Source organism: Zosterops lateralis, assembly GCF_965231275.1.
Source record: "Zosterops lateralis genome assembly, chromosome: Z".
In the NCBI taxonomy this organism is placed as follows: domain Eukaryota; kingdom Metazoa; phylum Chordata; class Aves; order Passeriformes; family Zosteropidae; genus Zosterops; species Zosterops lateralis.
Window position 1 is genome coordinate 4,868,877 of NC_139800.1, and position 27,476 is coordinate 4,896,352.

Here is a 27,476-nt window from a genome sequence, read left to right on the forward strand (position 1 = left end):
TGATTAAGGAATCAGAAAGATTGACGCTATGGTGCTGCAGAGGAGAAAGCTTTCTGAGCTGGGATTTTTAAAGAGATTTGGGAGATTATTTTTTTGCAGTGCTAGTGTAGCTGCTTTTGTTTCTACATTTTACACAGAAAGCGAGCAATGCTGGAAAACTTCTTAGGAGGAAACTGTCTGAATTCCTTATTGATGCTATGCTCCCATAGCAGTATGTGTGCCTGAGACCTTCTGGCTGACTGGGAGACTGCAGCTGGTTCTAGCAGAGACAGTGTGGTGACAACACACAGTTCTGGCAGGACAACCATATAATCACCTCTTTGGACTCAAAGACAGGAGACTCCAGCTGTTCTGCAGGCTATTGAAAGCTCCTCACAACTATCCTGTTTTCTAAATTAGTGCACTGTAGAGTGCCACAGGAAATGTCTATTTCTGAAATGTGACTTTGATTTAAAAATACTATGCCCAAGGCAAAAATACGGTAATCTTTATGGCAGGCATATAGGAAGCAGAACTGTAGGGAGATCTGAAGTTACAGAACAAAACTTGTCAGAAAATTTAAATCTGTTACAAATTTCACTCTGCTCCATTCAAAAGGGCAAACTGTATGCACAGAATATTCTTAGTAGGAAGACACTCACAAGGATCATCAAGTCCAACTTTTAACTTAATAGCCCGTATAGGGATTGAACCTACAACCTCAGTGTTGCTAGCACCATGCCCTCATCAACTGAGCTAATTAGAGACAGCCACTGACATGAATTTCTAAAATTCCAAAGGAAGAAGGGCCCTATACAAATCTGACCAAAATAGGTTTTTGGGTTGTAACTAGTTCACGTGATATCTGTGTGTTTCTGTACTAAGGAGGAGTCTATCTTCAAATAAAAATTCTTACAAGGTGTAAAAAACTCACCTTTAAAGGCAAATGTTTTAGGCAAGCATAATGGAAAAAAGTAGGGGAACTTGGACGTCTTGTTAAAGAAAATCTTTCTGCTTATTTTAGAAGTGGAAGTTAAGATACTGATCTGAAATGTAGATGAGCCATACTTGAGCCTTCATTATTTCTTTTAATCATTGGTGTAAAAATCTTAAAATTCAGGGCATCACTCTTTAGTACCTGGAAAGGGTAAAGAAGTGGTGGAATTTTGAAAAAGCCTGAGTATTTTATTCCTCTGAAAATATATTTAAGTCTCAGTGTTTACAGGTTTCTTTCTTTTGTTTTGCAGATGAGTGTTTGTGGTTGTTTTAGCTTTTTAAATTTTTTTCCTAGTGAAGTGAGAATATGTATAGAAGCAAGAAACAGAAGTAGTTGAATCATTAGCAAAGTGATGAAAAATGTGTTGTCTGAAGTGTAGTTCTGAAGAAGTAACGGTTGTGTTCTTCAGCTTCTACATTTTATGGCATTTTTATGAATGTCTTGCTTAATATCCTTTGAACAATAGAGTTCAATTTTGTAAAATTAAATGTTGATAAAATCAGTATGGAGATGTAGTTTCTAAAAATCTAAAAACCAGTTCTAAAAAATTTTCCTGGATTTTTTTCCCTATCCTTTTGTTTTGCAAGATACCCAGGGTTGCTTCTTTTTGGAGCATGCTGACCTTGTTTTACTGTAGATTTAGTGGAGGGCAAAGGAGAAAGGATTGGAAGACCAGCTTAAAATGCACATGTATTTATGATGTGTAACAGATTGAGAGAGCTGTTAGGAATTTTCGTCTTGTCTTGCTATATTGAATAATTAGATTTGCATTTGAAGTCTTTTACTTATTGAAATTTAAAGGGCTATTAAGACTGCCCCTTGAGATTTGTCTTTTACTATTCTGTTTTCAAAAGCATCATTTGAAGGCCAAACAATTACATTATGATAAGTGAGATATTGATGGCTTCTAGTCCAAAATTCTGATCCTGCTGTTTTACAAACACTTAGATTTGTTTTTACGGATTGGGAAAAATTTGCAAACTCAGTCTTAATTACAGTAAATATATATCAATACTTTGAGCATGCCATAAATTAAAAAAAAAAAAAAAAAGGAAGTAATTTCACCTCTTTCTTATCTGTAATGTATCTGTATATAAACTTGTGTGCATGCTATCAAAATGTTTGCAGAAAGGTAAGTAATAACCCTGTGGCAAAGTGATAGCATGTTGAACTTTTTCTTCTGTGGATACAGCTACAAGATAATCCAACACTGGCTGGAAGAAAAGGTTCCTGCCTGCCTGTGCTCTCTGTTTTCATTGCACTTCCACAAGTGCTGGTGTGATTCTGTCATTCCCTGAACAAGGTCCTGCAGAAACTCATGCTGTTTTCTGTACACTTACTTCCTAAATGTCTCGTAGTGGGATTAAAAAATTCTAGACCTGGCCAAATTGAATAAATGAGGCTTAGGACATCAATGGGCAATGACAAATGACTATTAATTTGTGGCAAATGTGATGTGAGGATTTTCTTTAGATACAAGAATTTAACAAGGGTTGGTTTTGTGGTTTTGGGGTTTTATTTAGTCCTGTTGAGTCTTAATGATTTTTTTGGAAAAATTATCTTCTTTATTGCTGTGTTTAAGATTTTACATGACACTTCATGACACTTTTAACTATGTAGGCAATTGGCTATGGAGAGGAAAAACTAGAACTAGCAATGCAGAGTTAGCAAAAGTGTGACTTTCAAAATTAGGGCTATAGCTTCTCCTTTTTTATTTTTACTTATACAAGCCTTGTTAATTAAAAGAAAATAAATTGAAAACCTTACTCTGATGCTATATTATAGATGCAGTTTTGAATGAGGAACCAATTAGATATAGGCAATTGAATTGTAGTTAGATGATGACTAGTATTTTAATTTTTCAGTATGAAAGAGTGAAAAAACTGGTTTACATATGTGATTTTGCAGTATCCTTGGCCATTGGCAGAGTAATTGTGCCTTTCAGTTACTACCAATGTTTGTAATTAGATTATCTCATATTTTTAGGAGATATTAGTTGTCATTAAAACTGATGAAATTTGACCTAATGTTTGTCTTCACTGTCATTTCTTTAAGGCCCTATTGAATTTGAAGAATGTAACACATCCACTGTAGCTGAAGGTGAGTTACCATAGCATATTTATTCACATGAGAATGCTGTGAATAAAGACACGAGCTGTGAAGCAGAGGATACTCAGTGTGTGAATCTGTATAACCTTAAAGTGCTCCAGTAGACTAAAATGCAGTTTTCCTTTTGAGAAACGAACTTCAGTGACAACAAAATGCATAAAATTTGTAAAAGACTAATGCATAAAGGTCAGATAACTTGAGTGTTTCTCACAAGTATACTTTGGCTAAGGCTTTGTCTTTGCAGAAGTTTGGATTTGATTCACTTTTGAATGTGTTGTAGCTTAATTTGCAAGTGTAAAAACATGGCCCGGGCTCTTCTCATTGTTACAGTGTCAGTTAAACTAAGCCTAATGTAGTGTTATGTTTGCAAAGTCTTTCTTTGTTGGTGCAGCTTATTTTGCTTATGGGGTTGTTTTAAGTGATTAAAAACTGCTTTCTGTCCATAAGCTATGTCTTAACTTGTCAGGCAGAGGAGTCAACAGTATAACTATAGCATCCAAAAGTTTTTAAGTTGCCAAGACTTCAGATGAGACTTAAAATCTCTTCTAACTGAAGCAGAGAAGATCCATGTTCAAAAATTATTCTCATATTTCATTGTTTTGGGCTGCATAAGACACAGAGAAAAAATAAAGCCCAGACATTTAAGAATAATCTTGGAGCAAATTATGTGCCTCAGTGTATATTATTGGCTCTACAGCTACCTGATTTGAGAAGTCTGGAGTTATTGAAAATTTCTAGGAGTGGAGAGGTTTCTTATGCACTGTATAATGTATTTTTGTAAATATAAATATAATAAAGTGCTTGAATTGACAGTGGTTTAATTTTGGAAACCAAATTATTTCTACCACTCTGCTCAAAAGCACGCTGTCAGTAGTATCATGCATCAAAACCAAATTGTAGACTAGCTGGATCAGATGCTTGCACTTAGTCATTTTGTTTGGCAGTTTGCTTTGCCTCAGCAAACATTGTGAAGAAGCAGATGTGGCAGTAAGTCTGAGGGAATATTTAAGTGTATTTTTGTTTTAGTATATTAAATGGGAATGAAAGCAAACTTTTTTCAGTACTGTAGCTATAGTTATCCAGTGCTGAAAGCAGGGAAGAAACAAAAGGAGAGAAGGGTAATTCCAGACTCTGTGCAAACCAGTCTTGGAGAAATCATGAACTGGGAAATCATAAACTCACATCATCTGGAAAGCCAAGAAACAATCTTATTTTCAACGGTCCAAGATCCTCCTTTTGAGGAAAGACAGGAGCTTGCAGCTCCTGGAAACACACAGGGAAATAAAAACAGGGTTTTGAACTGCAGTAGCTGGGCAAGGCAAGAGTTTCTCATCATTGGCTATTTCAGGATTGCCTGGAGCAACAGCTCCTGTTGAGTTTTTGTGAGCAGAGTCCTCTTCCTCAAAACTGTCTATTAAAAAAAATACAGTCTGTATCCAAATCAGGTTTTTTTAAGGATTTTGTTACTAATGTGTTGAACCCTATTTTGTTTTTTTTTTAAACTGATATTTTACTTAAAGCAAATTGGAATAGTGCTCCCTTCATTTGGCTCCATACCTATCTCCACTGCATACCTGTGGCAGCAATTAAAACATTGGCATTCATATGCATCTGTGTTTGACATAGCTAAATATGCATTTATCTCTTTGATCTATAAATGAAAAGTGTTTGTTCCATAGGAATAAAACCACGGAAAAGGAAGCCTTTTGGTTTATCAGGAATAATGAAAAAAGAAAAAGATACTGAATCTGTGTAAGTATACTTCTACCTTGGAGCCTTGTCTTGTATGAAAACTAGTAAGGGGGATAATTAAAAAAAAAAGAAAGAAAAGAAAAAAAAAAAGTGTTTATAACAGCAGTTTAAAGGAATACATTGAATACAAAAAACATCAGTTATTTACAATTTTTGTCACCAAGTATTTTAACATAAATAACAAAAAATAACATAAGTGTATTCATAGTAGTCAACTTATGTTTCATTCTTTCCTGTGCATAGGTGAGTCGTTTCCCATTTTTCTGCATTTCAGCATTGTAGATAATGTAATTCACATTAATCCTAATAAAATATGTTTGTACATGGTAAAAGTACTGGACAGCTGTGTTGGCGGAATTGAAGCCTCAATTATTCTTCTGTTAGAAGAACTTCTGCACATACTGTCAAAGGACAGAAAAATGCAGTATATGATGAGCACGCTCCCTTCTCACACACCATAATTCTAGCTCAGGACTCGTATCTCGAATATACCCTTTGCCATATTCTTTGCATGTCCTCAGTCTCCCAGGAGTTAAATCTCTGCAAAAAGTGAGTTTGAATAACAGTTCTGAGGTAATTAGTCGCAATGTCTATATTAGTATGAAGGGTCAGTGTAATTTTTTAATAATTTCTACATGTATTTTCTCAAAAAGATTACAAATTTACAATTACAATTTTACAAGCAATTTTACAAACTTGACAATATAGAAATATTCCCAAAGGCAACGTCTGCATACATACTTTTTAAATTACCTTTTAAAGTATTTTACCAGCGTTAGTTTTTTTAACTTACTGCTGAAAAATTCATTACCTAAGAACAGCAGGTGGTAATAGTATTTTGTTTCTATATTCACACACTCTACAAAAGTGACTAGATTCTGAGATGAGAAGGAAAAATGTATAATGGCACAATATGAATCTCCTTTGTAATATGTGCCATAGACTTTTACAGAGATTCTTGCATTAAACCATAACTAATAAATTAACTAGAACATCACAAATAAATAACAGAGGATTCATTATGTGTTTGCATAATATATTCTAATACTTTTTTTATGATCCCTTTAGAGATATAGATTGCTAATCTGTATTTTGTCTGATTTAATGTTCAGCTGATGATCCTGTTACAGACTGGAAATGATAAAACAGTCATCAGAAACTTCTCTGTACAGAGAGGTTCTGCCTTGGGTTTGTGTTTTATTGGTCTGTAAGCTTGTTTATTGTGTATAGAGCAGGCTTTCCACATCTAGAAAAACTCTTATGGTTACTAGGCTTTTCAGTTTGTCAAGATGCTTTTTAAACTGTTGATGCCTGAACCTGTGGTGTGTCTAGTAATGGTTTTAATTCCGGGAAATACCACACAGGGTGCATTCTGTTACATATTGCCATTGTTTAGCTAAGGATTTCACTTCTAACCACTGCTTTGCATGTTTTGATTATTTCAATCAACCCAATCCTTAAATTTCCTACTAAAATCTCCATTTTCTGAAGTATTACCTTACATTTCCTAATAAAATCTCAGTTTTCTGAAATATTAAGCATGACACAGTTCTTTAATTTTAAAAGAATGATCATAGATCTGGTGATTTAAAAGTATTTTTGTCTACAGCCTGATGTCCTCATTTTCCACCAACATTTGCAAACTGCTGTGTTTCCATTGCATCTATAGAACAGATCCCAAGTGATGCTGTTAGTACTCCTCTGAATCATACTGGATCTGTTTGAGATCTCCACTTCTGTTTGAGGTCTCTTGGCTCACTAATTTTATAAACCTTCATTATGGCCTGAATTATGTTCATTAATTTGCCTTGTATTTCACATTTCTCAACTTTTATGTACCTCAGGGTGTCCATTTGCATACAGATACTTTCTGAAACCACATCTCTCAAGGGAAGAATATACTTTGTCTTTACAAGCAGTAAAATATCTTCCAGAATAGCTTTATTGCTATGAAAGATGTAAAACAAATAGAAATTTGGTCACGTATATACTTTTTTTGTGTGAAGCCTTTCAGAGAAGATGGAATCCTTCATCTCACTGTCATTTCCTTAACATACTGTACAGAATTTTGTATTAATACTTCTATGTTAGCAAGTTTTTTTGTGCTTGTTTTTAGTGCATCATAGTAAAAACTACATTTTTTTGTCTTTAACCCATTTATTTTTTCAGGGAAGATGCTTTAGATCGCAATAAATTTTATTTTTTTCCAGGTTCATTTTTCTATAAATGCATGTTTAGAATGTTCAGATTAATGATATAAAAATACTCTTGTTCAGTTACACCATCACTATTTACTAGGGTGCAAATTAGAGAGGACTTGTACGCTACTCAAGTATTCCCACATTCTGTAAAAGTAATTGCTTCTGCTTTTTGAAGACATCAGAGAGAATCAGTGTCATTCATTATTTTAAGTGCTACTGCTCAAATCAAAGTTGCAGTGGAAAAGTTTAACACGTGTGAATAATGTGTGTGCAACCACTCCCTTTCTGCAGGCAGTTTTATTTTACTTTTTTTAAGTCCTTCTTTGGAGGGTACTCTTTTATTTTGTTTAGCTTCTTCTAGTACTTGACTGCAACTGTGCTGGACAAACACAAACTAAGAATGAAACTCTAAAAGAGGAAGCTCTGAATTCATCTGAAGAAAATGTTCGTTTCTTAGTTTCCTTGTGAACTGGTTTTTGTCCAAAGCGTTTTACGCTTGTAGGTAGATTATTTCATTAGGAATGATGACTTCTACTTATTGCACACATCAACCATGAAGACCTGAAACTTAAAGTATATTCATCCATGACACAGTGTGGTAGTCCTCGCTTTCCTTGATTTTTTTTGTTATTATATTTTTAATTCTTCGCACTAATATGTGAGTTTGATTTTTCCTAATTTCTTTTGAGTCTTTCTTCTGCAGTGTTTTGAGCATAAACTATCAGCTGTTATTTAAATCTCATCCAGTAAAATGTGGATTAGTTAAAGTAAAAATTTCAAGAGTCTTAGAGGCAAAAGGGTCAAATGCACCTTTTAAATTAATTTCAATTAATTTTTAATTAATTGAAAATATTGAAGGAAAATCGTGTGAATAAAATAAGTTGTGCATTTTATAATTGTAAATTTTCTTTATTTTTTTTTTTAATAGGGAGTGTCCAGATGCAGACTCAGTTGTAAGTAGACTTGTTTTCAAAATAAATGCATATGCTAATACAATCAAGCCCTACATAATCTGATGAAACTTAATTTACATGTAATCCCTCCAATACATAATTTATCTGATAGAGGATTTAGTATTTTCATAGCATTCTGAAAATTGTTAATTTTGTGCAGTACATGATCTTCAGCAGTATGTACCAACAAGTAATAGATTGTTGTTTCCTAACAACTTTAGGTTTTAAGCAAGGTGTTTTCACTGCAAATATATGTTACTTTGTTTTTTGGCTACTAGTTTGAATTCCTTGGCTAATAGATTCTAAGAAAGAAAGTTATTTAGCTTATTGTGGGCTCAACTTTGTATTGTCATATTCCTCTGCTTACTACTGTTTCTTTTGGGAAATCCTTTTAATATTAATTGGGTTCTGCTTTACCACTGGCAATAGAGTGTAGGAATATACTGTTAAAAATATGGTTTTAAATGCAGCATTTCTAGATGCACTTTGTTAATGGTCTAGTTTTCATTACTGTTAGTTAGATCTGTGATGTGTCTTACAAATTTTTTTAGTCAATTCAGGTAAGCGACCGTTTCAAATTAAATTTAATATGTTAATGATTTTTTTATTTCCTTAATTTAGTCTTCTCTTTTTATGCCAACATGTATATTCTCTTGAATTAATATATAACAAAGATTGTAACTCCCTATAGCTATATTTAGGAAAAATTTACAGAGTAATCTGAGTGATTTTCTATAGACTGATTTGTTTTTAGTTCATTCATTGAGGTGCCAATTATATTACACAATTTAAGTTTCCAAGTTCACTTATTTTGTGGATTTTCATATTTTTATTTGGTAACTAGGAGGTTTTAGTACCTAATAATAAAAGTTGCTTTGAGAAACTTGACTTTAAACATCTAATAGAACTATCATTCTAAATGGGGAAAAGTAAGTTTTGTCACATAACAGGACTATATGTGTAAGAACAGATGTGTAGCTCTGGGCAAGATAGTTTTTTAACACTGTGGAGTCATCTTGGCTTACAGCAAATTTCTTTATTTGGGTACATTTAAAAGAAAGTAACTGTAGAAGTATCCTTATAATTATCAGGCTTCTTATGAAAGTAAAATCATTTGACAGTTGAGTCATTGGAGTGAACCACAACTGAATTTGACTTGCAGTGTTTATTTTCTTTGCTTTTTTTGATCTCCATGTTTCTGGAAAACAATTAGTTCAGAAAATTCAACTATAAATTGGTTTGTCGTTCTTTCTGGCTACATGAGGCACACCATATGATCATCTAGGTTAATTGTTGATACTGTTGTGGGGTTTTTTTTGCCTGCTCAACATTTTATGACTGCATTTGGAATTTAAAATTTGGTCTATGATTGCTGCTTGCTTTTTTCCAGCAAAAGTAGTATTCTGAGTTGTGATAGAATGCTTTGATAGGAGAAGTCACTACTGTGATTCTAATGAAAAAAAATATACATGATTCATTTCAGCCCTTACAAACAAGCAATCCAAAGTGCTTTTATGTTTTAAGGTTGGAGTCTTCTTCTGAAAGGTCTCATTTCAAGTGGTTTTAATTTTTCTTCCTATTACTTCCTGATTTCCTTTCTGTTTAATTTTTTAAACCTGATCGAAATACTTTGAACAGTCTGTATCATCTCTAGGAGTATTTGTTTTGTATGGATATTTGCAATAAATCATGCATTTCAAGAAATTGAACTTGGAAAACTATTATTAAGCAAAAAATAAAGCAATTATAATTTGTTTTTATAGTTTGATTGCTAGGAAATGCTGAAGAACAGACCTCAGAAAATTTAACTTAAGATGTCCCAGTTATTATTTTTGTCAGTTTTCATCACTTGCAGAAAACCTCTCTGGCATAATATATGATTAATGTAATCATTTTTATAAAGGTGGCTTTTGTTTATTTGGCAAGAAATTTAATTATGTGAAAGGAATATAAGAGATAACCACTCTTCAATTATATATAAATATAAGCACCAAGGTAAAAATACTGCAAACTTTCAAGTTAAAAAGGAGTAAGAACTGATTTCCATACATTATTTTCCAGTTCTGTGTGCTACTGTGGATCTTTGAACATATTCTGTAGTCAGTACCATGAAGGTCTTCTCACTAGTCCAAAATGTGTAATGCAATCTATCAAACTTGTATTCTTTCTTTCCAAAAACAAAATGGGTGAGATGGGTCAAAAATGTCTTTTTTCCCAAAATTGATGCTCTCAAATTTATCTGTGATAAAACAAATTTGCTTATTATGTTCATTCTTTTTATAGCTGTCAGAATATGTATATTGCAAAATAAGATAATGAAATGTTAATTCCTGTGAGTATTTTTTTTGCAACTGCTGTAAGAGGTTTTTGTGTGCCAGTGAGTAGGCAGCTGTAGACTGAGAACTGGTATTTGTTCAAAAGGTTTACCATTTTAATAAGCAGTCTCTGTTTAAACATAGGTGAGAGTATCTAATGAGATTTAAAATTCCTGAGTTTTTTATATGTCAGTCTATAGTGTAACTTCCATCAAGCTTAACCTCGGTAATTAAGAAGAGTGGAAAGTTTGTAGTAGAAAATTTATGCACTGGAAAGAGATAGCAACTGACTGTCTATGAGGCTTTTGCCTCAGAACATTTTTCTAAAGTCTTCTTTCTAATGTCTTGTTTCCCTTGAGTTTTGCCATGTTTTTAGAGATGTTCTCTAGGAAGATACGAGGCCTAAAAGAAACTTTTATTTCTGGGAAACATTTACAAGGGTTCCACTTGTGCCCAGTAAGATCTGAATTGGGATTGCAACCTTTCCCTTGATTGGGATGCATACTGATCTCCTTCTTCTACTTCATTGCCTATTTTCATGAAGACTGTAATAATGTAATTATCTTTGAGTTCGCTGCTCCTTCTGTCAAATCCATTTGCAATTGTCCGCTAAGTTCAAAAGTAATTAAGAAGGGAGTCAGTGTTATGTTCTGTACATCATAACACTGAAGTGTTTTTTTCAGGGGAAACTGAAATGCAAACATTTATCAAGGCATCCAAAAGTTTTTATTAACCTCTTCACAAGTGAGTGTAGCATAATTATATAGAACTATAAACCATTTTTATTGTTGGGGACCTGTTGAATTTGGGACTGTCAGAGTCTGACAAGTGGAACTCAAGTGTAACCTAATATTTAATGAAATTCAAGTATTTTTTCTTATTTGCATTTTTAGCTTTTTTTTCTGGCATATTTTGAATAGCTGCTTTTGAGGACAAGGCTTTCTATCACAGCACAAGACAGGGGAACTTTGTACACCCATTTTTCTTTCTGCATTTCTAACAATAGGAGAAACTAACTGTCTACTCTCTTCTTCTGTGTCTTCTGGGTTAATAGGCACCCTAAGGAGAGGAGGCCAATATTGTGCCTCTGTCTTAACCTAAGGATATGCCAGAGTTAAATTTACATCTCAAATATGTCAAAAGTGGAGAGCCTTTTTGTTCTCCTGTTCCAGCCTACGAGCTTCAGCTGCTTACTTAGAGTCCTTATCTGGATTACAGGAAGCCAGTTGAGTTCTGGAAGAAAAAAAAATTGAGTTCAGCTGTATTGCATCTTCAAGCATAACCTCAGGGAAACTTGATAAAGAGCTCTCATAACTACTGTAGTTATCTGGGGAGAAGAGAAAATATAAAGAAATCAAAATATAAAGAAATCAAAGGTTCTCTGCTCCTTGACTGATGACCAGCCTGCCAGCAGCACTAGTGTAGCAGAGGAAGGGCCAAATGAAGCAGCTACACTGCAGTGCTCCATATGTTCCTCCCTTCTCCTTTGCATGTATCCCAGAGCCACTTATGATAATGGTGTAGCTTCTTCAATTGCCTTTGGATGACAGATGGGACAGAGCAAGGAAACTGAAATAAATTATTCACAAAAAAAAAAAAAAAAAAAAAAAAAAGTGTTTTGGCAATAGAATGCTTGGTCCTCAAGCTTCTTTTACAGGAAAATTTATTTATGTTTTGTTTCTTTGAAAAATTATTAACCCCACCCAGAAAGCTTGTAGAATATGCCAAGGCAAAGACAAAGGTACACAGTCGAAGTTTCTGGCATATGTTTAAAACTATATAAGATCTCAATTAATGCATTACATCTGCAAACACAAGGAAAACTGTGGCTTTTATAACTACATGTTTAATTGCTTAACAGAACTTCAGAAAGGCTTCCTGGAAGTCCACCTTTCCAGTTGCTTCTGCAGAGTTCAATTTACATGCATAATGAGGTTGTTGGGAGTTTTTTGGCTGCAAAGACCACTACATATTAGTGTAGGGGACTAAAGTAGACCTCCATCCCTGCAGTATTAATAATAACTTTTCCCAAAGGCCAAAGTTTGCAGACATCATCATCTTGTGTGTTGAAGTTCAAAAATTATTCATGTATAAATGTAGTTTGTGAATTTAACCTCTGATCAGCATGGTAGGCAATTTGGGTCTTATCTGTGTTGTGTGCTTGATACTTAAGATACACTGTTATCTGTGACATAATATATAATATATAGTTCTGTAATTGTAGGAGTGTGGAAAAGGGAGTGAAAATTAGTCATATAGGTGTAAGTGCCTTCATTAACATCAGATTCATGAATGTATTTATCTCTCAGGTTGCTGTGTTATCTACCAGTGTTATTAACTGTAGATTTACAAATGAAATGTTTGTATTTCAGAAAGCAGAACATTCACCGGTTCATCATTCAAAATATTGAGAGCAGTACTTTGAAATTACTACTTAACTTATAAAATTGTGAGGTACCATTTTGTGTGTGTGTGTGACACAATTTGCCTTTGTCTATACAAGGGTGTATCAAGTATTTTTACACCCATTTTTTACTTTGGTGTACACGAAAATATAAAATCAGTATCTAGTTAATTAAAGCAGGTGTTAACAATGATCATAAATTGGCACAAGATCAATCTGAATTACTGACAAGGCTGGAAATACAAATTATTTATGTGTGTATATGCTGTTTAGAGTCAGATGTTTGGAATTACGTGTATTCAAATTTTAGATATAGGAAAAAAAATACAAATTAAGTTTTCTCTACAGGGTTTGAAAAGAGGTGATAACATAGACTAGCTGAAAGAGAAGGAAGGAATTTTCTTCTGTGTTCAGAACTTGAGCTATAAAGTATCCATCTCTGTTAGGTATGTGAAGTTGTGAAAACAGACTGCATGCTGAAGGGCTATTTCTGAGGAACAGATGTTTTAAGTATATTATCAAGATCAGAAATAATTATCATGAAAGTATTATGAAAGAAAGTTAAATACTTTAGGATTTTAGTGCTTTCTTCATCCTAGAGATTATTCAGTAATTAAAAATAATACAATGAAAATAACTTCTACAAACTAAGTCGTCTCACAATTTTATATCAAAACAGTCAATTTTTCCAGCTATGGTGTGCATGCTGTGTTAACCCAGTAATAGTATCCTTTACATATATGGCCCAGTTGTAGGAAAAATTAAATGTTGTACATTTAAAGATTTTTATTGATTTTCAATTCATCTTAACCGTGAATGATCCTGATCTATGGAAAATTACCTGGTGTGACAACTAAATTAATTTGAAATTTCAGAATTTGTAGTATTACAAGAAAATATACTTACCCTGTACCTATATGTTTTTGTTCTGTTTACTTTGATGTCAAGTTTCATTAATGGTTTTTGGTATATAAACAAGGTCAGCTTGAGGTCAAGCGTGGCTAAGAACCCTGATTTGAGCAAGTGGAGCTAAAGTATTGGACCGTGTGATTGTACTCTTATTACTTTCTTGTTGTTGCAATTATTTATTTATTTATTTATTTATTTATTTTTTAATCAGATAGCAGTGAAGTCTGGATCTTGTAAATATTTCAAGAAATTACAGCTATATGGTCTATATTTTAAGATTAAAGGGCTTAAATGTTGGTTTTTTACATTAGTTTGATGCAATATTTAATTTGTTTCAGTCTTACATCTGTACATGACTGTATTTCTTACACTTTCCTTAGCAGAAAGTTTGAGCTATGTGTGAATTCCATTGATTTCAGAAGTGCTAAATTTAGGGAGCTGTATAGAGGAGAATCTTTCTTAGCGAATTATCAGGCAGCCCATTTGTGATATCTGTAAAAGATACAGAAGAATAACTACCTTTTAATAATTTTAATCTTCTATACTTCAAAAACTATTTAAAGATATTCTCTTTAACTTAGCTTCAAATTTTATCTGAAGTCATGAGGTTCCTTTCTTTTCCACTTGAAATCACCAGCATAAATCATTTTGTTGTATCTCTTGACTTCTAACAAATTACATTTTGACTATACTATGTATACATATCTGTTGGTCGAATTGCTTCCCAGTACCTGCTTTCTGATAGAATAAACTGATAATACACTATAGTAAATCACTTTTTAATATATATACATATTTTAATAATATATTAGTAATTGCTGAAGTCACTCCATATTGAAGCTACCTTGGTTGTGTTTTTTTGTGATAAACATACTGAGACATTAGGCAGTTCATGTACACGGCCTATGCATATGAAATTGTGAGTGGATTTTTTGGTTCTGAGTGGGGAAAGAAGTTTATCCTGTATATGTAACATACATGATGTGGGGGGTTTGTGCCTTTTTAAAATTAACATTGTCTTGGAGACTTGTTTCTTTCTGCCCCAAAGTTTTTATTAATGAAACTGCATGCTTAGCTGAGCATTCTAAGTTGTTTTAACGTAATTCTTTTCAATTTCTGTTTAATTGCCTGGAAGAACAGAAAAACAGAACTTGTCTTAAATTTTCAGATGTTTATTGGCCTTGAAGATACAGGAGAGTGTTGGAGATACGTAAAGGAAAACTTAGGAATAAAATTTTGAGCACTTGTGATGTGGATATTCTTTTCTGAAGTAACAGTGCAGGCATGCTGTCTGTTCTAGGGGAAGTGGAATTTGCAAACTGTGATTTGGCTTGCAAACTTAAATACTGACTAATACTTAGGAAAGGTTTTACCTCTGCACCATCAGAGCATCTTGTGTCTTAGCTGACAGCAGTGAAAATTGGGAAATTTTTCTGGGGTGTAGAGAACTGTAGCCTAATTTAACTCAGTACTAAAGCTAAAATAATGTTGATTTCTGCCCTTTTTGATAGAGTAATTGATTGGTAATTAATCAATTAATAATTAGTGATTGATTAGTAAAAGCAGATATATTTCAAACTTGCCAGTTTTCACAGGAAATTTAGAGCTGCTTTTGTAACCTTTTGTGCTGAGGTATCTTGTCACACAAGTTCTGAATGATAGATCATAACTTCAGAAAATGGTAATAATGTTGAATAAAAATCACTTTCATGAATTATTGTAATTTTAATTTGTCAATGATGCAAAATTCAGTCTGATGTAAGAATGACATGGTTTTTTAGTTATTTATCCATAGCATAATTTTTGTTGTTGTTTTTAGAGCTTTCCTGATGTAGATGATGAAGGATACAGCATTAAACCAGAAGCAACACAGGATATCCTTTTTACTATTATTGTGCCAAGTTATTTGATGATATTACAATTCTTTGGAGAGAGGAAGTATTGACTAAAGAGTTAAGGAAGATTAATGATATTTTTACCTATGTTGCAACCTTGTATTCTTACATTCATAGCTCTTGTAAAATGAACCAATTTTTTTCTTGGATGTGTGTGTGCAAATGTTAAAGATTAGATTGGATCAGATCTCTTGGGAACTTTAAAAGGACAGTAAAAATAAAAAGCAAAAAAATAGCCAGATCCAATGCAGATACAAAATTCCATGCAAATCTCTCTCCTTGAAAAGCTCTCAGAGAATTTATGAAGTTAAGTTTGTAAACTTTTTAAAGCATGTTGAAGGGTTAGCTGTTCTATACCTGCATCCTCCCATTTTCTTTGTAGCACTAGACCAGTGTAGAAATAGAAGTTCTGTTACATAATGAGGTCATTACACCACATGCTGTTTCCAGTTGGTGCTTTTACTGTCTTATTAATAATAGCTTTCGTGAACAGAATAGATTTTCTTCTGAGTCACCTTTATGGAGCCTCAGGATTTTTCTCTGCCATTCCCCTGTTGTTCAGGAGGAAAATTCTTGTCCACTTTTTTCTTCCTGCCACAGAGAAAAGTTCTATTTAAGAACTGGGAATAGTTACCTTAGATCTAAGCAAGCCTAGTATGTTAGCAAGATAGCTAATTTTTGGAAGTATATTCACTGAATTTTCTGTGTGCTGCAGATAAAAGGTGAATTTAGCCTGTACCATTACCTTAAATTCCGAAAACTTTTAAGCAGTTAAAAGCTCATTACTGTGCCCAGCTCATCATCATAACTTTTTTTGTTTTCATCAGCTTTGCGGAATATGCCTCTAATGCCCACATGGAAGAGTTCTGTAACAACAAAAGCAAGTTGGTGTCATCTTCTATTCACAAAATTGATATAAAACTTGCAGACTTTTGTCCAGTTCTAAGAGGAGTATTATTTCATGCTTTACATGTATTTCTGAAAGTGAGAGATAAGTGAACAACATTTGTCCTTACAATGAATGATTCATCTGGGCATCATTTTTTTTATTATCTCTTTTTGTTGTGCAACAAGAGTAAAACATACATTCAGTGAAAAATACCCATGATTTGCAATGTGTCATGAGATAGTATTTCAGCTTCTTGAAAATCAGCTTCAGGAACTTATCAGCTCCCTTTCTCTTTTCCTCCCTTAACCTCTAGAAATTTATTCTGTTGGTGGGAACTCATGAGATAATTTGTTGGAGGACATTGTTTTATTATAATGACTGTCAATAAGTCTTAATTAAATCTGTATTGGCAAAACATTTGACAAAACCTGCCTTCTTTGTAGGAAATGAATCTTGAAGGTCAGTGATAATGTTCAAGGCAAGAAATCTGATGAAATTAGAATTGTCTTTGAAACCTTTTATTTAAATGCTTCATTTTGAAGGAAGAGATGGGCATAATATTAAGATATTTGGCTTTTTCCTCACCATGATTTTCAGATCCTTTCAGCTGAAAGGGATTTGGAATGTCTTTAGTGTTCAGGTTTAAAACTTTGTTAGGGAGTAGTTTGAAGGAATTTAATGCAAATGTCTGTCATATTTTCAGGTGAAAATAACAGATGTGACTTAGACTTCTTCCAGTTGGTACAAAACTTTTGTGTTTCTGTAGAGGGAAGTTTTTCAAATTTTTCTTGCCAAAACAAATGCAGTTTTTAAGACTTAGCTTGGGGCTTTTAGAGCTTTTCTTCATTGCAGCTTCTGTGCATATGAAGAGCTGTTTATTTTTCTTATTTTGAGGGCTGAGATGTCATTGTGATTTCTTTCTATCCAAAGAACTTTAAGCAGCTGACATTGTTCAGTTTGCTGTGCAGCCTTCTATTTAACTGGCATCTTTTCTTGCAAAATATTCAGTGCCACACTAAAAGGTGCAAGTAATGGTTGCTTCCTGCTCTTCCTTCACTGTTTATGTTAGGTACAGATACCATGGGCATTTCACTGCTCATTAAAAAACCTAGGCTTTTCTCCATTTGGTTTAAAAGATTTCTACGTTTTTCATGTGTCTGTTAGAATCCCTGTTGGAGTCTTGCAAATTATAATTTTACATGTGCAGAAGTGTTGCTGCTTTAGAATCTTAAATTTAACCTCATGCTTTCAAATATGCAGTTGTTCAGTTATGTGACATCATGTGTTTCTGAACAGAATCATCATTCTGAAGATAAATGGAATAAACCCCTAAATTTTAACTCTGAGTTGTGAATTTTGGACTGGGGATGTATGTAAGTGCACAAAGAGGTCACTTAATACGAGCATTTTGTGGAGCAAAATTATGAAGTAGATTAAGCAGATGACTTTGAGGTATTTCCACCTTAACTGAGAAAAACATACCAAAGAGAACCATTTCTATTCATCCAGTGATTCTGACTCTGAAGACGATGAACCCAGAAGGTTCCATGTGGAAATAAAACCTGTCCAGCCAAATAATAGCTCTCAGTACACTATGCCTTCTTTGGATGAATTAAAAGTATCCATAGGGAACATCACTCTTTCTCCAGCAATATCTGTAAGTTTTTTGTTCCTTGTATTTTTAATGTGTAGAAAAGTGGTAAAGAAACTTTAGTGTAAAGAAATACGGCAGTGTTCAGAATTTATTCTAGGTTCAAGAACTTTTTTCTTGTGCACTAGGTCATTTTTGGTACACTTCATATTCCAATATATTTAGATTGCACTTTTATATTGCAGTATAACATTAAGTACTTTTTTCATATTTAAACTTTCCTATGAGTCTTTTGGGTTGCTCAGTTCTTGTCTTTGTGCTCATGCCACCACAAGACATTCAATTTCATCTTAGAGTTAGCTGAGCATGGCTTTTAACATAATTTACTAATTAATTTTCAATAACATACAAGTCTTTTAAAACAGGTCATATAATGAGGATACATGTAACATTTGCAGTGCAGCTTTATTGATGTATCCTTCCAATTCATGGAATAATCCTTTATACCACCAGATAAATAATATTAGAGTATGCTAGTACAGTATTCAGATCAGAATAGGACTGGTTCTGATTTTAAGGAAAATAGTGCACATAACATATTAAAATAATAATTTTTCTCTTTTTTCCCTCACCACATTTTGAAAGCAGAGGCACAGTCCTGTAAGTAGAGAATGGCTTTTTATTTGCATTTGTAGTTAAAACTAAGTAAGTGTAGTATGTGAGGGGACTTGTTGGGAAAACATGAGGAATGTTTTGTTTCATCTGTACCATGTGATAGATACATAGGTGTTTAATTTTCTGTCTCAGACAGTAAACAGATCTAAAAATGCTGCTCCATTTGTCACCTGTACATTATTTATTCCTGCATTTTCATACTGGTATGGAAGATGTGCCCTGGTTCCTCTGTCCAGGCTCAAGTTCTATGGTCTTTATGAATCTCATGATGTTTTTGACTGGCATTGAAAACAAAATATCTGATAGAAAGTTGAGTGGAAATAAGAATTCTGGGACTCATAAGTGGTTTATTTCACAGTAAAAGAACTTATTCCTAATTTTTTCTTCCTGTTTCAGGCACAAATGAATCAAAATTCATCCAGTAAGTGTGAATCTTTTAGTCTGTTAGTTTTTTAACATAGAATGAAAACAAATATCTTTTTTAATTATTGGAGATATAAACTTCTTAAATATCTCTATTTTAAATTGAACAAAACGCTTCTCTTGTTAGTTTTATATTACCCTTCCTTATCTATGTACTTGGCCGTTCCCTGTTGTGGGGACCGGATGAACCTATATCTGACAGTAATGAGGAACACACCCAGATGCCAAAGGGGTAACCCCATGGCAAAAACTCCTGTGCAAGTTCCTGTAACCCTTCCACCTGCTCAACTTTAGTGTCATCCCCAAACCAGCAAACCATACTGTGTGTATGATACAAAATACCTACATAGAGGATACAGCATTAGCTTCTATTCTTCAGGGTTTGTTTGGAGAGGTTTTTTTTGTCAGTAAGAAACAAGGCCAGATTTGCTGGGGAGCAGTATTGATATTACACACTATAACTATACAGTAAACTGTATAATTCAAGGAGGAAGTTTGAAGTAAACAGCACTTGCTTATGAAGTGCATTGGTCTGTGTAGTCTTCTCATATTTCAGGAATATCTAAATTTAAGTTATCAGAAACAACTTTTTTTGCTAAATTTAGAAATACATTTTCTTTTTCCATTTTAGTAGTAATTAGTTTTGATCTGCCAACATTAGTATTAACTATCGTTTTATAATGAAAATAAATTTTTATTTTATATTTCACACTTTTGGTGATAATACTGTATCTTCTTAGGTGAAGAGTTAACAAAATCAAAACTTCCTGCTCCAACTACTGAGTAAGTTCAAATTTAAAATTCTATCAAATACTGCAGGAATTTGTTCTTTTTTTTCTTATACTCACTGGAAATGACAGCTGAGTCCTATTTTAAGTTGTACTTCTATGGCATTATAAGATTAAGTGTATCAATGAATACTTCTTTTCCATTTATTTGTTTACCCCTTCTAATACATTTGATTTATTGTGGTCAATCTCAGTTGGTATTTTTAATTACATATGGTTTTAATTACACAATGTTTTTAAATAAGATAGATTTCATTTCTGTCCAAGAGTGTTCCATGGTAAAGTGTTTAGGATTGCAAACCCCAAACTTACGCTGATCTGCATACCTTGCTTATGTGTATATAGGCTGAAATAAATGAATTTGAAGATGTAGGTCTCAAAAATTACAGTTATTTAACTGACATTATGGACTGTGTCCACAAATTTTCACCAAGGTGTTGACTAAGATAGTCTCCTTATGTGTAAATCAGTTCTTTGACCTGCAACTTTTGATGAATTCTTTTCTTTTTAGATGGAAAGACTAATACAGACTAATTTGTCCAATGTTTTTATCATATTATTGAGGGACTTTTTACAAGGGTTATGTAGTCATAGGATTAGGAGGAGTGGCTTTAAACTGAGAGTAGTTTTATGTTAAATATATGGAAGAAATTCTTTACTGGTGAGATGTGGGAGCAGGTTGCCCACAGAAATTCTGGATGTTCTGTCTCTGGAAGTGTTCAAGTGTTCAGGAAGGGGCTTTGAACCACCTGGTCTAGTGGATGTCAGTGTGGTTGGAACAGAATTTTTAAAGATCCCTTTGAAGCCAAACTATTCTGTGATTATTATAATTATTACATTATCAAACTACTAGTGAAGTTTGTGATTTTTATGAATGCATAAATCTTTCATTTCTATTCCAATTTTAACTCCTAATATAGAAAGGGGAACAGTGACTTCCTGGCATGGGATCCACTCTTCAGCACTTCTCTTGAATCTTCCTCTTCAGCTTCTTTGGCATCCTCATCCTCCTCAGGTAAAATATTTGATGGTAGAGATTGCATTTGCCTTATTTCTGGATTCCAGTTATTTTGTTTTCCAATTATTGCAAGGGGACATGCTTTGATGAGTAAATTATAGAATCTTACAAGGCAGTACACTGTCTTGGAAGAGTTACACGACTGAGAAGGCAGTATAAAAGGCTTTCAAGCTGGAGAGCAAGAAGGAAGAGGCAGTGCAATTTTTAGGAAAATTCTGTCTTGCTCCTGCCTTTTTTTATTGCCTTCTCATACTTATTGAACAATTGCTTACCATCTAGAATATAATCCTTTTTTTGCAGCTGGTAAAGCTGGGAGATTAAATGTAGGTTGTTGCAGCAGCTGTGAGACAAGCTGAGCTTGCACAAGGAATAGGGATGGATTTCTTCTTTCCAGGAAAGTTGATTGGGCTATGTAGTACAAAGGCATTGCAGAGCTTTGCTGTGAGGAGCTTTTTTCCTGTAGGAAGGCATGATTCTGTTAGATGTGAGGCATAATCCAAGGGGAGACAGATAAAAATGACAGGACTGAGACATGAATTAAGCTGAGATCCTGAAAGCAGGGATATTGCAAGGAAAAGAATGGTGTGTGGCGTATGGGAGGTGGAGGGAGAGAGCACAAATTGCATGGGAATTTTGGGTTGCAGGATATTAGTGTTGGCAGGACACTGGCAGGCTTTCCTGAAACTCAGTATTTGCAAAATATAGTTTCATAGTCTTTTTTTCAGTCTACCTACTGTGTATCTTTTTTCCAACATCTTAATTTTCTCTTAACGTAGACACTTCTCTCCTCCCACACATCTGACAAAGGAAGTGTGTTCACTTTTGGTTTTAACTAAGTACTTGTATTCCAAAAATAGTCCTCACTTCTTTGTTCATGATTACGGCTTTCTATCAGTTTTGTTCTGTGCTTGATCATGCAGATTGAAGAAAAATAAGGAAGATTACATGTATCAATAGGAAAATTCTGAAAAACTAGTGTTATTTCTTGGCTTAAGTAATGTTCTTTTAGCAACAACCAACATTGCTTTGCAACACTTCAGTTTTAGGTAGAACTTAGTCTTTCACTACGAATTCATGTTCCTTAAAGGTTAAGGTTTTAACAGATCAGGCTTACAGATTTCATCATAATTTTCTCACCCTGACTTACATAATCAGTCAGTAGTATTGGCAAGTGAAACCACCATGTGTGTGGTGTGTGGTAACACATTTAAGAATAAATTCTACAGAGAGATATATTACTGGAATATTCTGAAAAGAAATGGTGCTTTCTTAAAATACTCTGTTTTGATAGCTTTGGTCTTGTGTTGGACTCTGCAGAGAAAGGCAGAGGATACCTAACTTGTGCTGGTGGTTGTAGCAGTATTCTGGTGTTTATTGCTGTGCCTGGATGGGAAGTGAAAGCAGGTTAGGAAATCTTCATACAGTTCCTTCTGGCAGCAGAACTGTGGGGAAAGTAGTCTCTGGCTGATAAGTAATTACAGACATCCATGACATCCTCCTTAGCTGTATCTGACAGGGAGTCATCTACCCTAGTCTTCATCTGCCCTAGTCCTACCCCTGAGGGTTATACACAGAGCCCTGCAGTTCATAGAAATTGGTGCAATAGAGGGTCTTATGGGCATAAATCAAGTTTAGATACATCTGTGCCTTGGGAAAGTTTATCTGATAAATAATTATTTCAAGGATTGTTGTTCTGGGAGTTAACTAAGATATTTACATTTATGAAATAATCTATAGAATTAAATAGAAAGTAAGTGTTCCAAAGTATAACAAATTTCTAATGTATTTGGGGCAAAAAAAAGTTTGATTAATGTAGGTCATGTTTAAATTGAGTTCTAATGCTCACTAACTTGCAAGTTAGTTCTAAAAGATTTTTTAAATACTTGTCTGATTGTATTTTCCTCAAAATCAATGTTTTATCTTCAACTTGAAGGTCAGTATTAAGCTGGCGCTTAAAGTTTTTGAAAATCTCAATCCAAAACCTAAATTGCATTAGTAATGTGGAATACAGTGTATGTCCCTTACAGTTTAAACATTTGTTTAACTATTGTTTTATTACTGTGTTAATCATTGAACACTTAAACTACCTTGGTATTTGAGCAGACAGTGGTTTATGCAGCCCAGAAATAATCTTTGGTCATCCATGAATAATCCCACTTTATTAGAAGCCTAAGATAACTTTGTTATCTTGAATAAACACAACAGACATTTTTTAGCTAGCTCTTGATACTTTAAAATGTTTCTATTAGTTTTCATCCTTATTTTCATCTATATGTATTTAAAAATAGTTCTTAACATCTCCACATTGTTTTAAAATAGGATTTATAGTAGTATTTTTAAAGCCTTTGAATGATAGTTAAAATATCTGCTAGAAAGGGAAAGCTGTGTTAAAATTCTTAATGTTTAGGTGGACTTAGAAAATGTATTTGTTTATGACAAAAGGACCACTGGGGAGAGGACAATTGTACTTTTGATCTGAACTTTTAAATGTGTTTCTCTCAGTTTTTGATTTTGGTTGTCACTGCTGTTGCTCCTAGCTCTGCCTATGTCCAAGATGTTGAGAATTGACTAACCTTGCATTTTCTGCTTTTATTGTCATCTAGAGCAACAGGCAACAGCAAGTGCAGGGAATACTTGTGAAAAACTTCTTTTTTCAGCAGTCAGAAGACTATAGGATAAGAGAGGAAAAAAAACCTGAGGTGGATGATGCCTCATCCATATTGTTACTCACTAGACACAAATTTTACAGACAAAATAACTATCAGAGTGAATCTTGTGACTCCATTGTCTCCATTCATTCACCTGAAAGCCAAATCTGTGGGACCTTCCTATTACAAATGTTAGGACTAAGAGGATCAAAGTCTTCAGAAGGAACAGGATAGGTTTGAGTCAATAACTTTGGAGGAAATTAAAAGCAGAATGCTGTGGAGAGGAACCAGAACTGGAGTAGGATGCAAGAAGGGAAAGACAAAGATGAGAAAAAATTAAATCACAGCAGGTAGGAAGTCAGAGGAATGAGGAAAGTTGTGAGAAATAGAGCCTTAAGTGGAGAGACGCACAATATATTTTTATGTACTGAACAATGGAAAGCAACATGGTTGGCAGTATGAATGAAGTACATATGATATGTGACTGGCTTTTTTCTTTCTTCTGTTTTTCAGTTGGGGGGGTTATCTTAGTAGAGCAGTTATTTTTCTTGCTGGCTAGTAATCCTTGTGCCATGGATATTGAGTATTTTTTTGAATATTGAAATTTTTATCTTTTCGTTGTCGGTCCTAGTTTCAATTCTTCCCTTTTCCTTCAGCTACCCTAACAGAGCACAATAGGAGCTCCTCTTCATCTACCACTGATTTGTCTGGGTGTAGAATATCTCAGTCTTTGCTTGGACACCAGACAGATTCTGGGTCTACAAGCCCATCCTCACCAGGCTTTACCATTAGCACTTTGTGCAAATCTGGTGTTGCAGCAGCGCCATCAGGGAGTACCAGTACTTTATCCTGTTTTTCACGGTCTCAAAGTCAGTGGATTTCCTTTGCTGATGAACTTCTTACAATTAGACACACGAGCACAGACAAGAAGGAGCCCCAAAGATTGCATTTTAAAACTGAAAATGCCTGCCTTGCCTCTTCTGCTTTGCTTGGGAATTCTTCCAACAGCTGTGCTTCTGAGGATCAAAGTGACCTTTTCAATAACTTTATATGCCATGAACAATTATTCATTGAAGAAACTGGCACTGCTGCTGAAATATCTTCTGCATCATCTTCAGCACTACTGGACTATAGTTTAGTGTCTTCTTGTGCTCATACAAATAAGGGTATGCCAAGCATGCATTCTGTACTGCTCTTTTGCTAATAACTGACTCCAAAAAGCAAGCTTTGGATTCATTTTTCTTTTTGTTATTATTACTCAACTGATGTTAAAATTAACTCATCTTCTTACTTAGAATGTACTAAACTGCTTGTTAATACCAGTTGGGGCAGTGAAGTAAATACTCAGCTTGAAACAAGAAGAAATTTCAAATTATTCATTTAAAGGCATTGCTTTCTCTTAACTATGCAGTATTACTTTTCTAGAAATGGGAATGTGTTTTTGTGGGATGTCAGACAGCAATGAGATCTCAAAGATTAAGTAATTGCATTTGCTAAAACAATTTTTACATACAAGTTTCCAAGAGTGGTTGATATAAAATCACTTGAGAGCAATGAGAAAGCCCATGATGCTGTTTTTAGATGCACTTTTCAGGGTATCACATGACACTGTTTTAAAGGCACTTACTATTCGTGGTAACTTTTAATGGCACTTGTACAATAGGAACCTCTAGTAGCAACATCACTTCCAGATACTCTACTCAAGTAAATCATTATTTATGTTCAGTGTGATCTTTCTAATATTTTCTTAACTTTGCTTTCTTTCAGCAAGGCCCACCACTCCTCTTTCTGTGGGCACCATTGTACCCCCACCAAGACCTGCATCAAGACCAAAGCTGTCTTCTACTGGGAAACTAAGTGGGATTAATGAAATAGTATGTATTGATTATTATTATTATTTGCCATTTTGACTTTATTTTAGATACACCATTTATTTACACTGTTACAGTGGACTTACCTTCTAGCCAATGTTCAAGGAATCACATAAGCAGGTTTTCAACTTTGCAAAATAGGCATGGTAATAGTTTATGATAAATATCTTATTACAATAAATAATTACTAACATAAGTACAAAGTTCCAAGCCTTTTTTTTTTTTTTTTTTTTTTTTTTTTTTTTTTTTTTTTTTTTTTTTTTTTTGCATCAGGTGAGTGTTTTTAATTAAGCAATCAGTAATTTGATAATGAAAGATGGTGCATGCATAAGATTGACGTTTTCAAAATGCAAAATACTAAATACAAACCTCCCTTGATTCAGGGATATCACCAAAGCTTTGGGAAATGAGCGGGGTTTTTTTTCAGCTGTATGTTGACAGAAGTAGTCCTGTTGTAAGTTCTTGCACTTGCTGTTTGTGGAGAAGGGAGGAGGTAGATCACAGCAGTTGCCCTTGAGGATAGTGGGAGGTTGTGCACTGTCTGCAAGTGCCTGCAATGCGAGTTCACCTGCCAGTGAGGAATGTGGTAAAGAATGCAAATCACCAAGCAGCCTATCACACTAGGCCATGCCTAATTTCCTCTGTAAATATTAGTATTCTACAGGTTTCACTTGACTTCCTGACTCGGAAAAATGTTTCTGTGGTAAAATCCTCTTAGAGTCTTTTAAAGTAGCAAGATATTTTCACCATATTCTTGGTACAAATAAAATTCTCATCTTGTGCTTTGACAAAGCTAACAAAATATTTTCAAACTGTTTTCCTTTTCTGTAGGATCACAAGAGAGTTCGTTTTGAAATTCTTTTCTCTTTCCAATACAGAATTTTAGTAATTGCTCTTAGCTCAAAGAATCTGTTCTTCATGTCATCATAATTAAATAGAAGAATTTATCTGGTACTGTTCTGCTGTAAAGTATGATCCTGAACAAAGCTACCTTTGTTTTATACTGTTGCTTTTGAAATTTACTATTATCTGGATACAAGGAGAAGGTTGTCAGTTGTCTTCATTGTATGTTAACTCCTTTTACAATTCTCATTGTCTCTGTCAAAGTCAACAAGTGCAATAGAATGGGGAAGAAAAGTTTCTCTGACATCCCATCCTTAGGCGGAAGGAAACACCCAAGATTCACAAATGCTGGTGGTTGAAAGAAATGACTGAAGTCAGAGGCTCTACGAAACTCACAAAGCTTTATTATTAAATCATGCACTTGGCATGGAAATTGTATGTTAGTCCCTGACCTACTATATATGCACATAACAGTGGGTTCTGGATACAGAGGTAGAATAAAAAAGGAGGAGAAAGGAACATATGAAATAAACAGGATGAGAGTGGGAGAAAGGGAGAAAAAGAGATCACCAATCCTGGTTCCAGTGTCTGTTCAGCTGATGGAGTGTTCTGGAGGTATCACCTAGGCTTATTGGGAGTACCTTTTAATAGAAAGGTTTTCCCTACCCTGGAGCTAAGTTTCTTGTTTTCTATGCAAATTAGTTAACATGCACAGTTCATTCCTTCAGACCTTTCTGGAATTCAGTCAGAGGGCTTTGGGGGTCCTGGGTGCTCTTATACCCCCTACAGTCCATGCCCACTTCTCTGCCTCATTCCTGTACTTGAGCTGTACATGTACTTATGCTTATCTGCAGGAGCCAGAACAGGATGTTTGTCATGGAAAAGTGCTGCCTATCACTGCATAGCCTCTTCTCCAGCCACATCTTGTTCTTTTTCAGTTCATTACCAACAGTCCTTGGTTATCATCAGCAGACCTCAGCTGTTAGTACCAACAGTCCTTGGTTATTAACAACAATCCGTGGTTATTACCAGCTGGCCTTGTTTGTTATCACCAGCAATCCTTGGTTGGTCCCACAGCTGTGCAGCTATCAGTGTTTCAGACATACACATTAGCCCCTTATCTTCTGGGATTCTACAGTTACCCTGCCAAAATGATGCTTTGGGGGTTTCAGTTCCTTTCAGATAGGTTAGTCCCAGCATGAGCATTGGTTAAATA

The 27,476-nt window shown here is 34.3% G+C and overlaps 1 protein-coding gene across 6 annotated transcripts in view; it reads left to right on the forward strand.

Annotated features, from left to right (window-relative positions):
* The window catches only part of FCHO2 (FCH and mu domain containing endocytic adaptor 2), an 83,745-nt gene that overhangs the window by 37,331 nt on the left and 18,938 nt on the right, over positions 1-27,476 (forward strand). For 4 of the 6 annotated variants that reach the window (XM_083883723.1, XM_083883728.1, XM_083883727.1 and 1 more), the window contains exons 9-18: positions 3,032-3,076; positions 4,765-4,837; positions 7,967-7,991; positions 15,439-15,493; positions 17,882-18,060; positions 18,640-18,654; positions 19,066-19,090; positions 19,833-19,875; positions 20,801-20,895; positions 25,314-25,420. In XM_083883723.1, the coding sequence (XP_083739849.1) occupies positions 3,032-3,076; positions 4,765-4,837; positions 7,967-7,991; positions 15,439-15,493; positions 17,882-18,060; positions 18,640-18,654; positions 19,066-19,090; positions 19,833-19,875; positions 20,801-20,895; positions 25,314-25,420 (662 nt within the window). The remainder of the gene's footprint in view (positions 1-3,031; positions 3,077-4,764; positions 4,838-7,966; positions 7,992-15,438; positions 15,494-17,881; positions 18,061-18,639; positions 18,655-19,065; positions 19,091-19,832; positions 19,876-20,800; positions 20,896-25,313; positions 25,421-27,476) is intronic. The other 2 variants (XM_083883724.1, XM_083883725.1) reach the window with 2 other exon arrangements.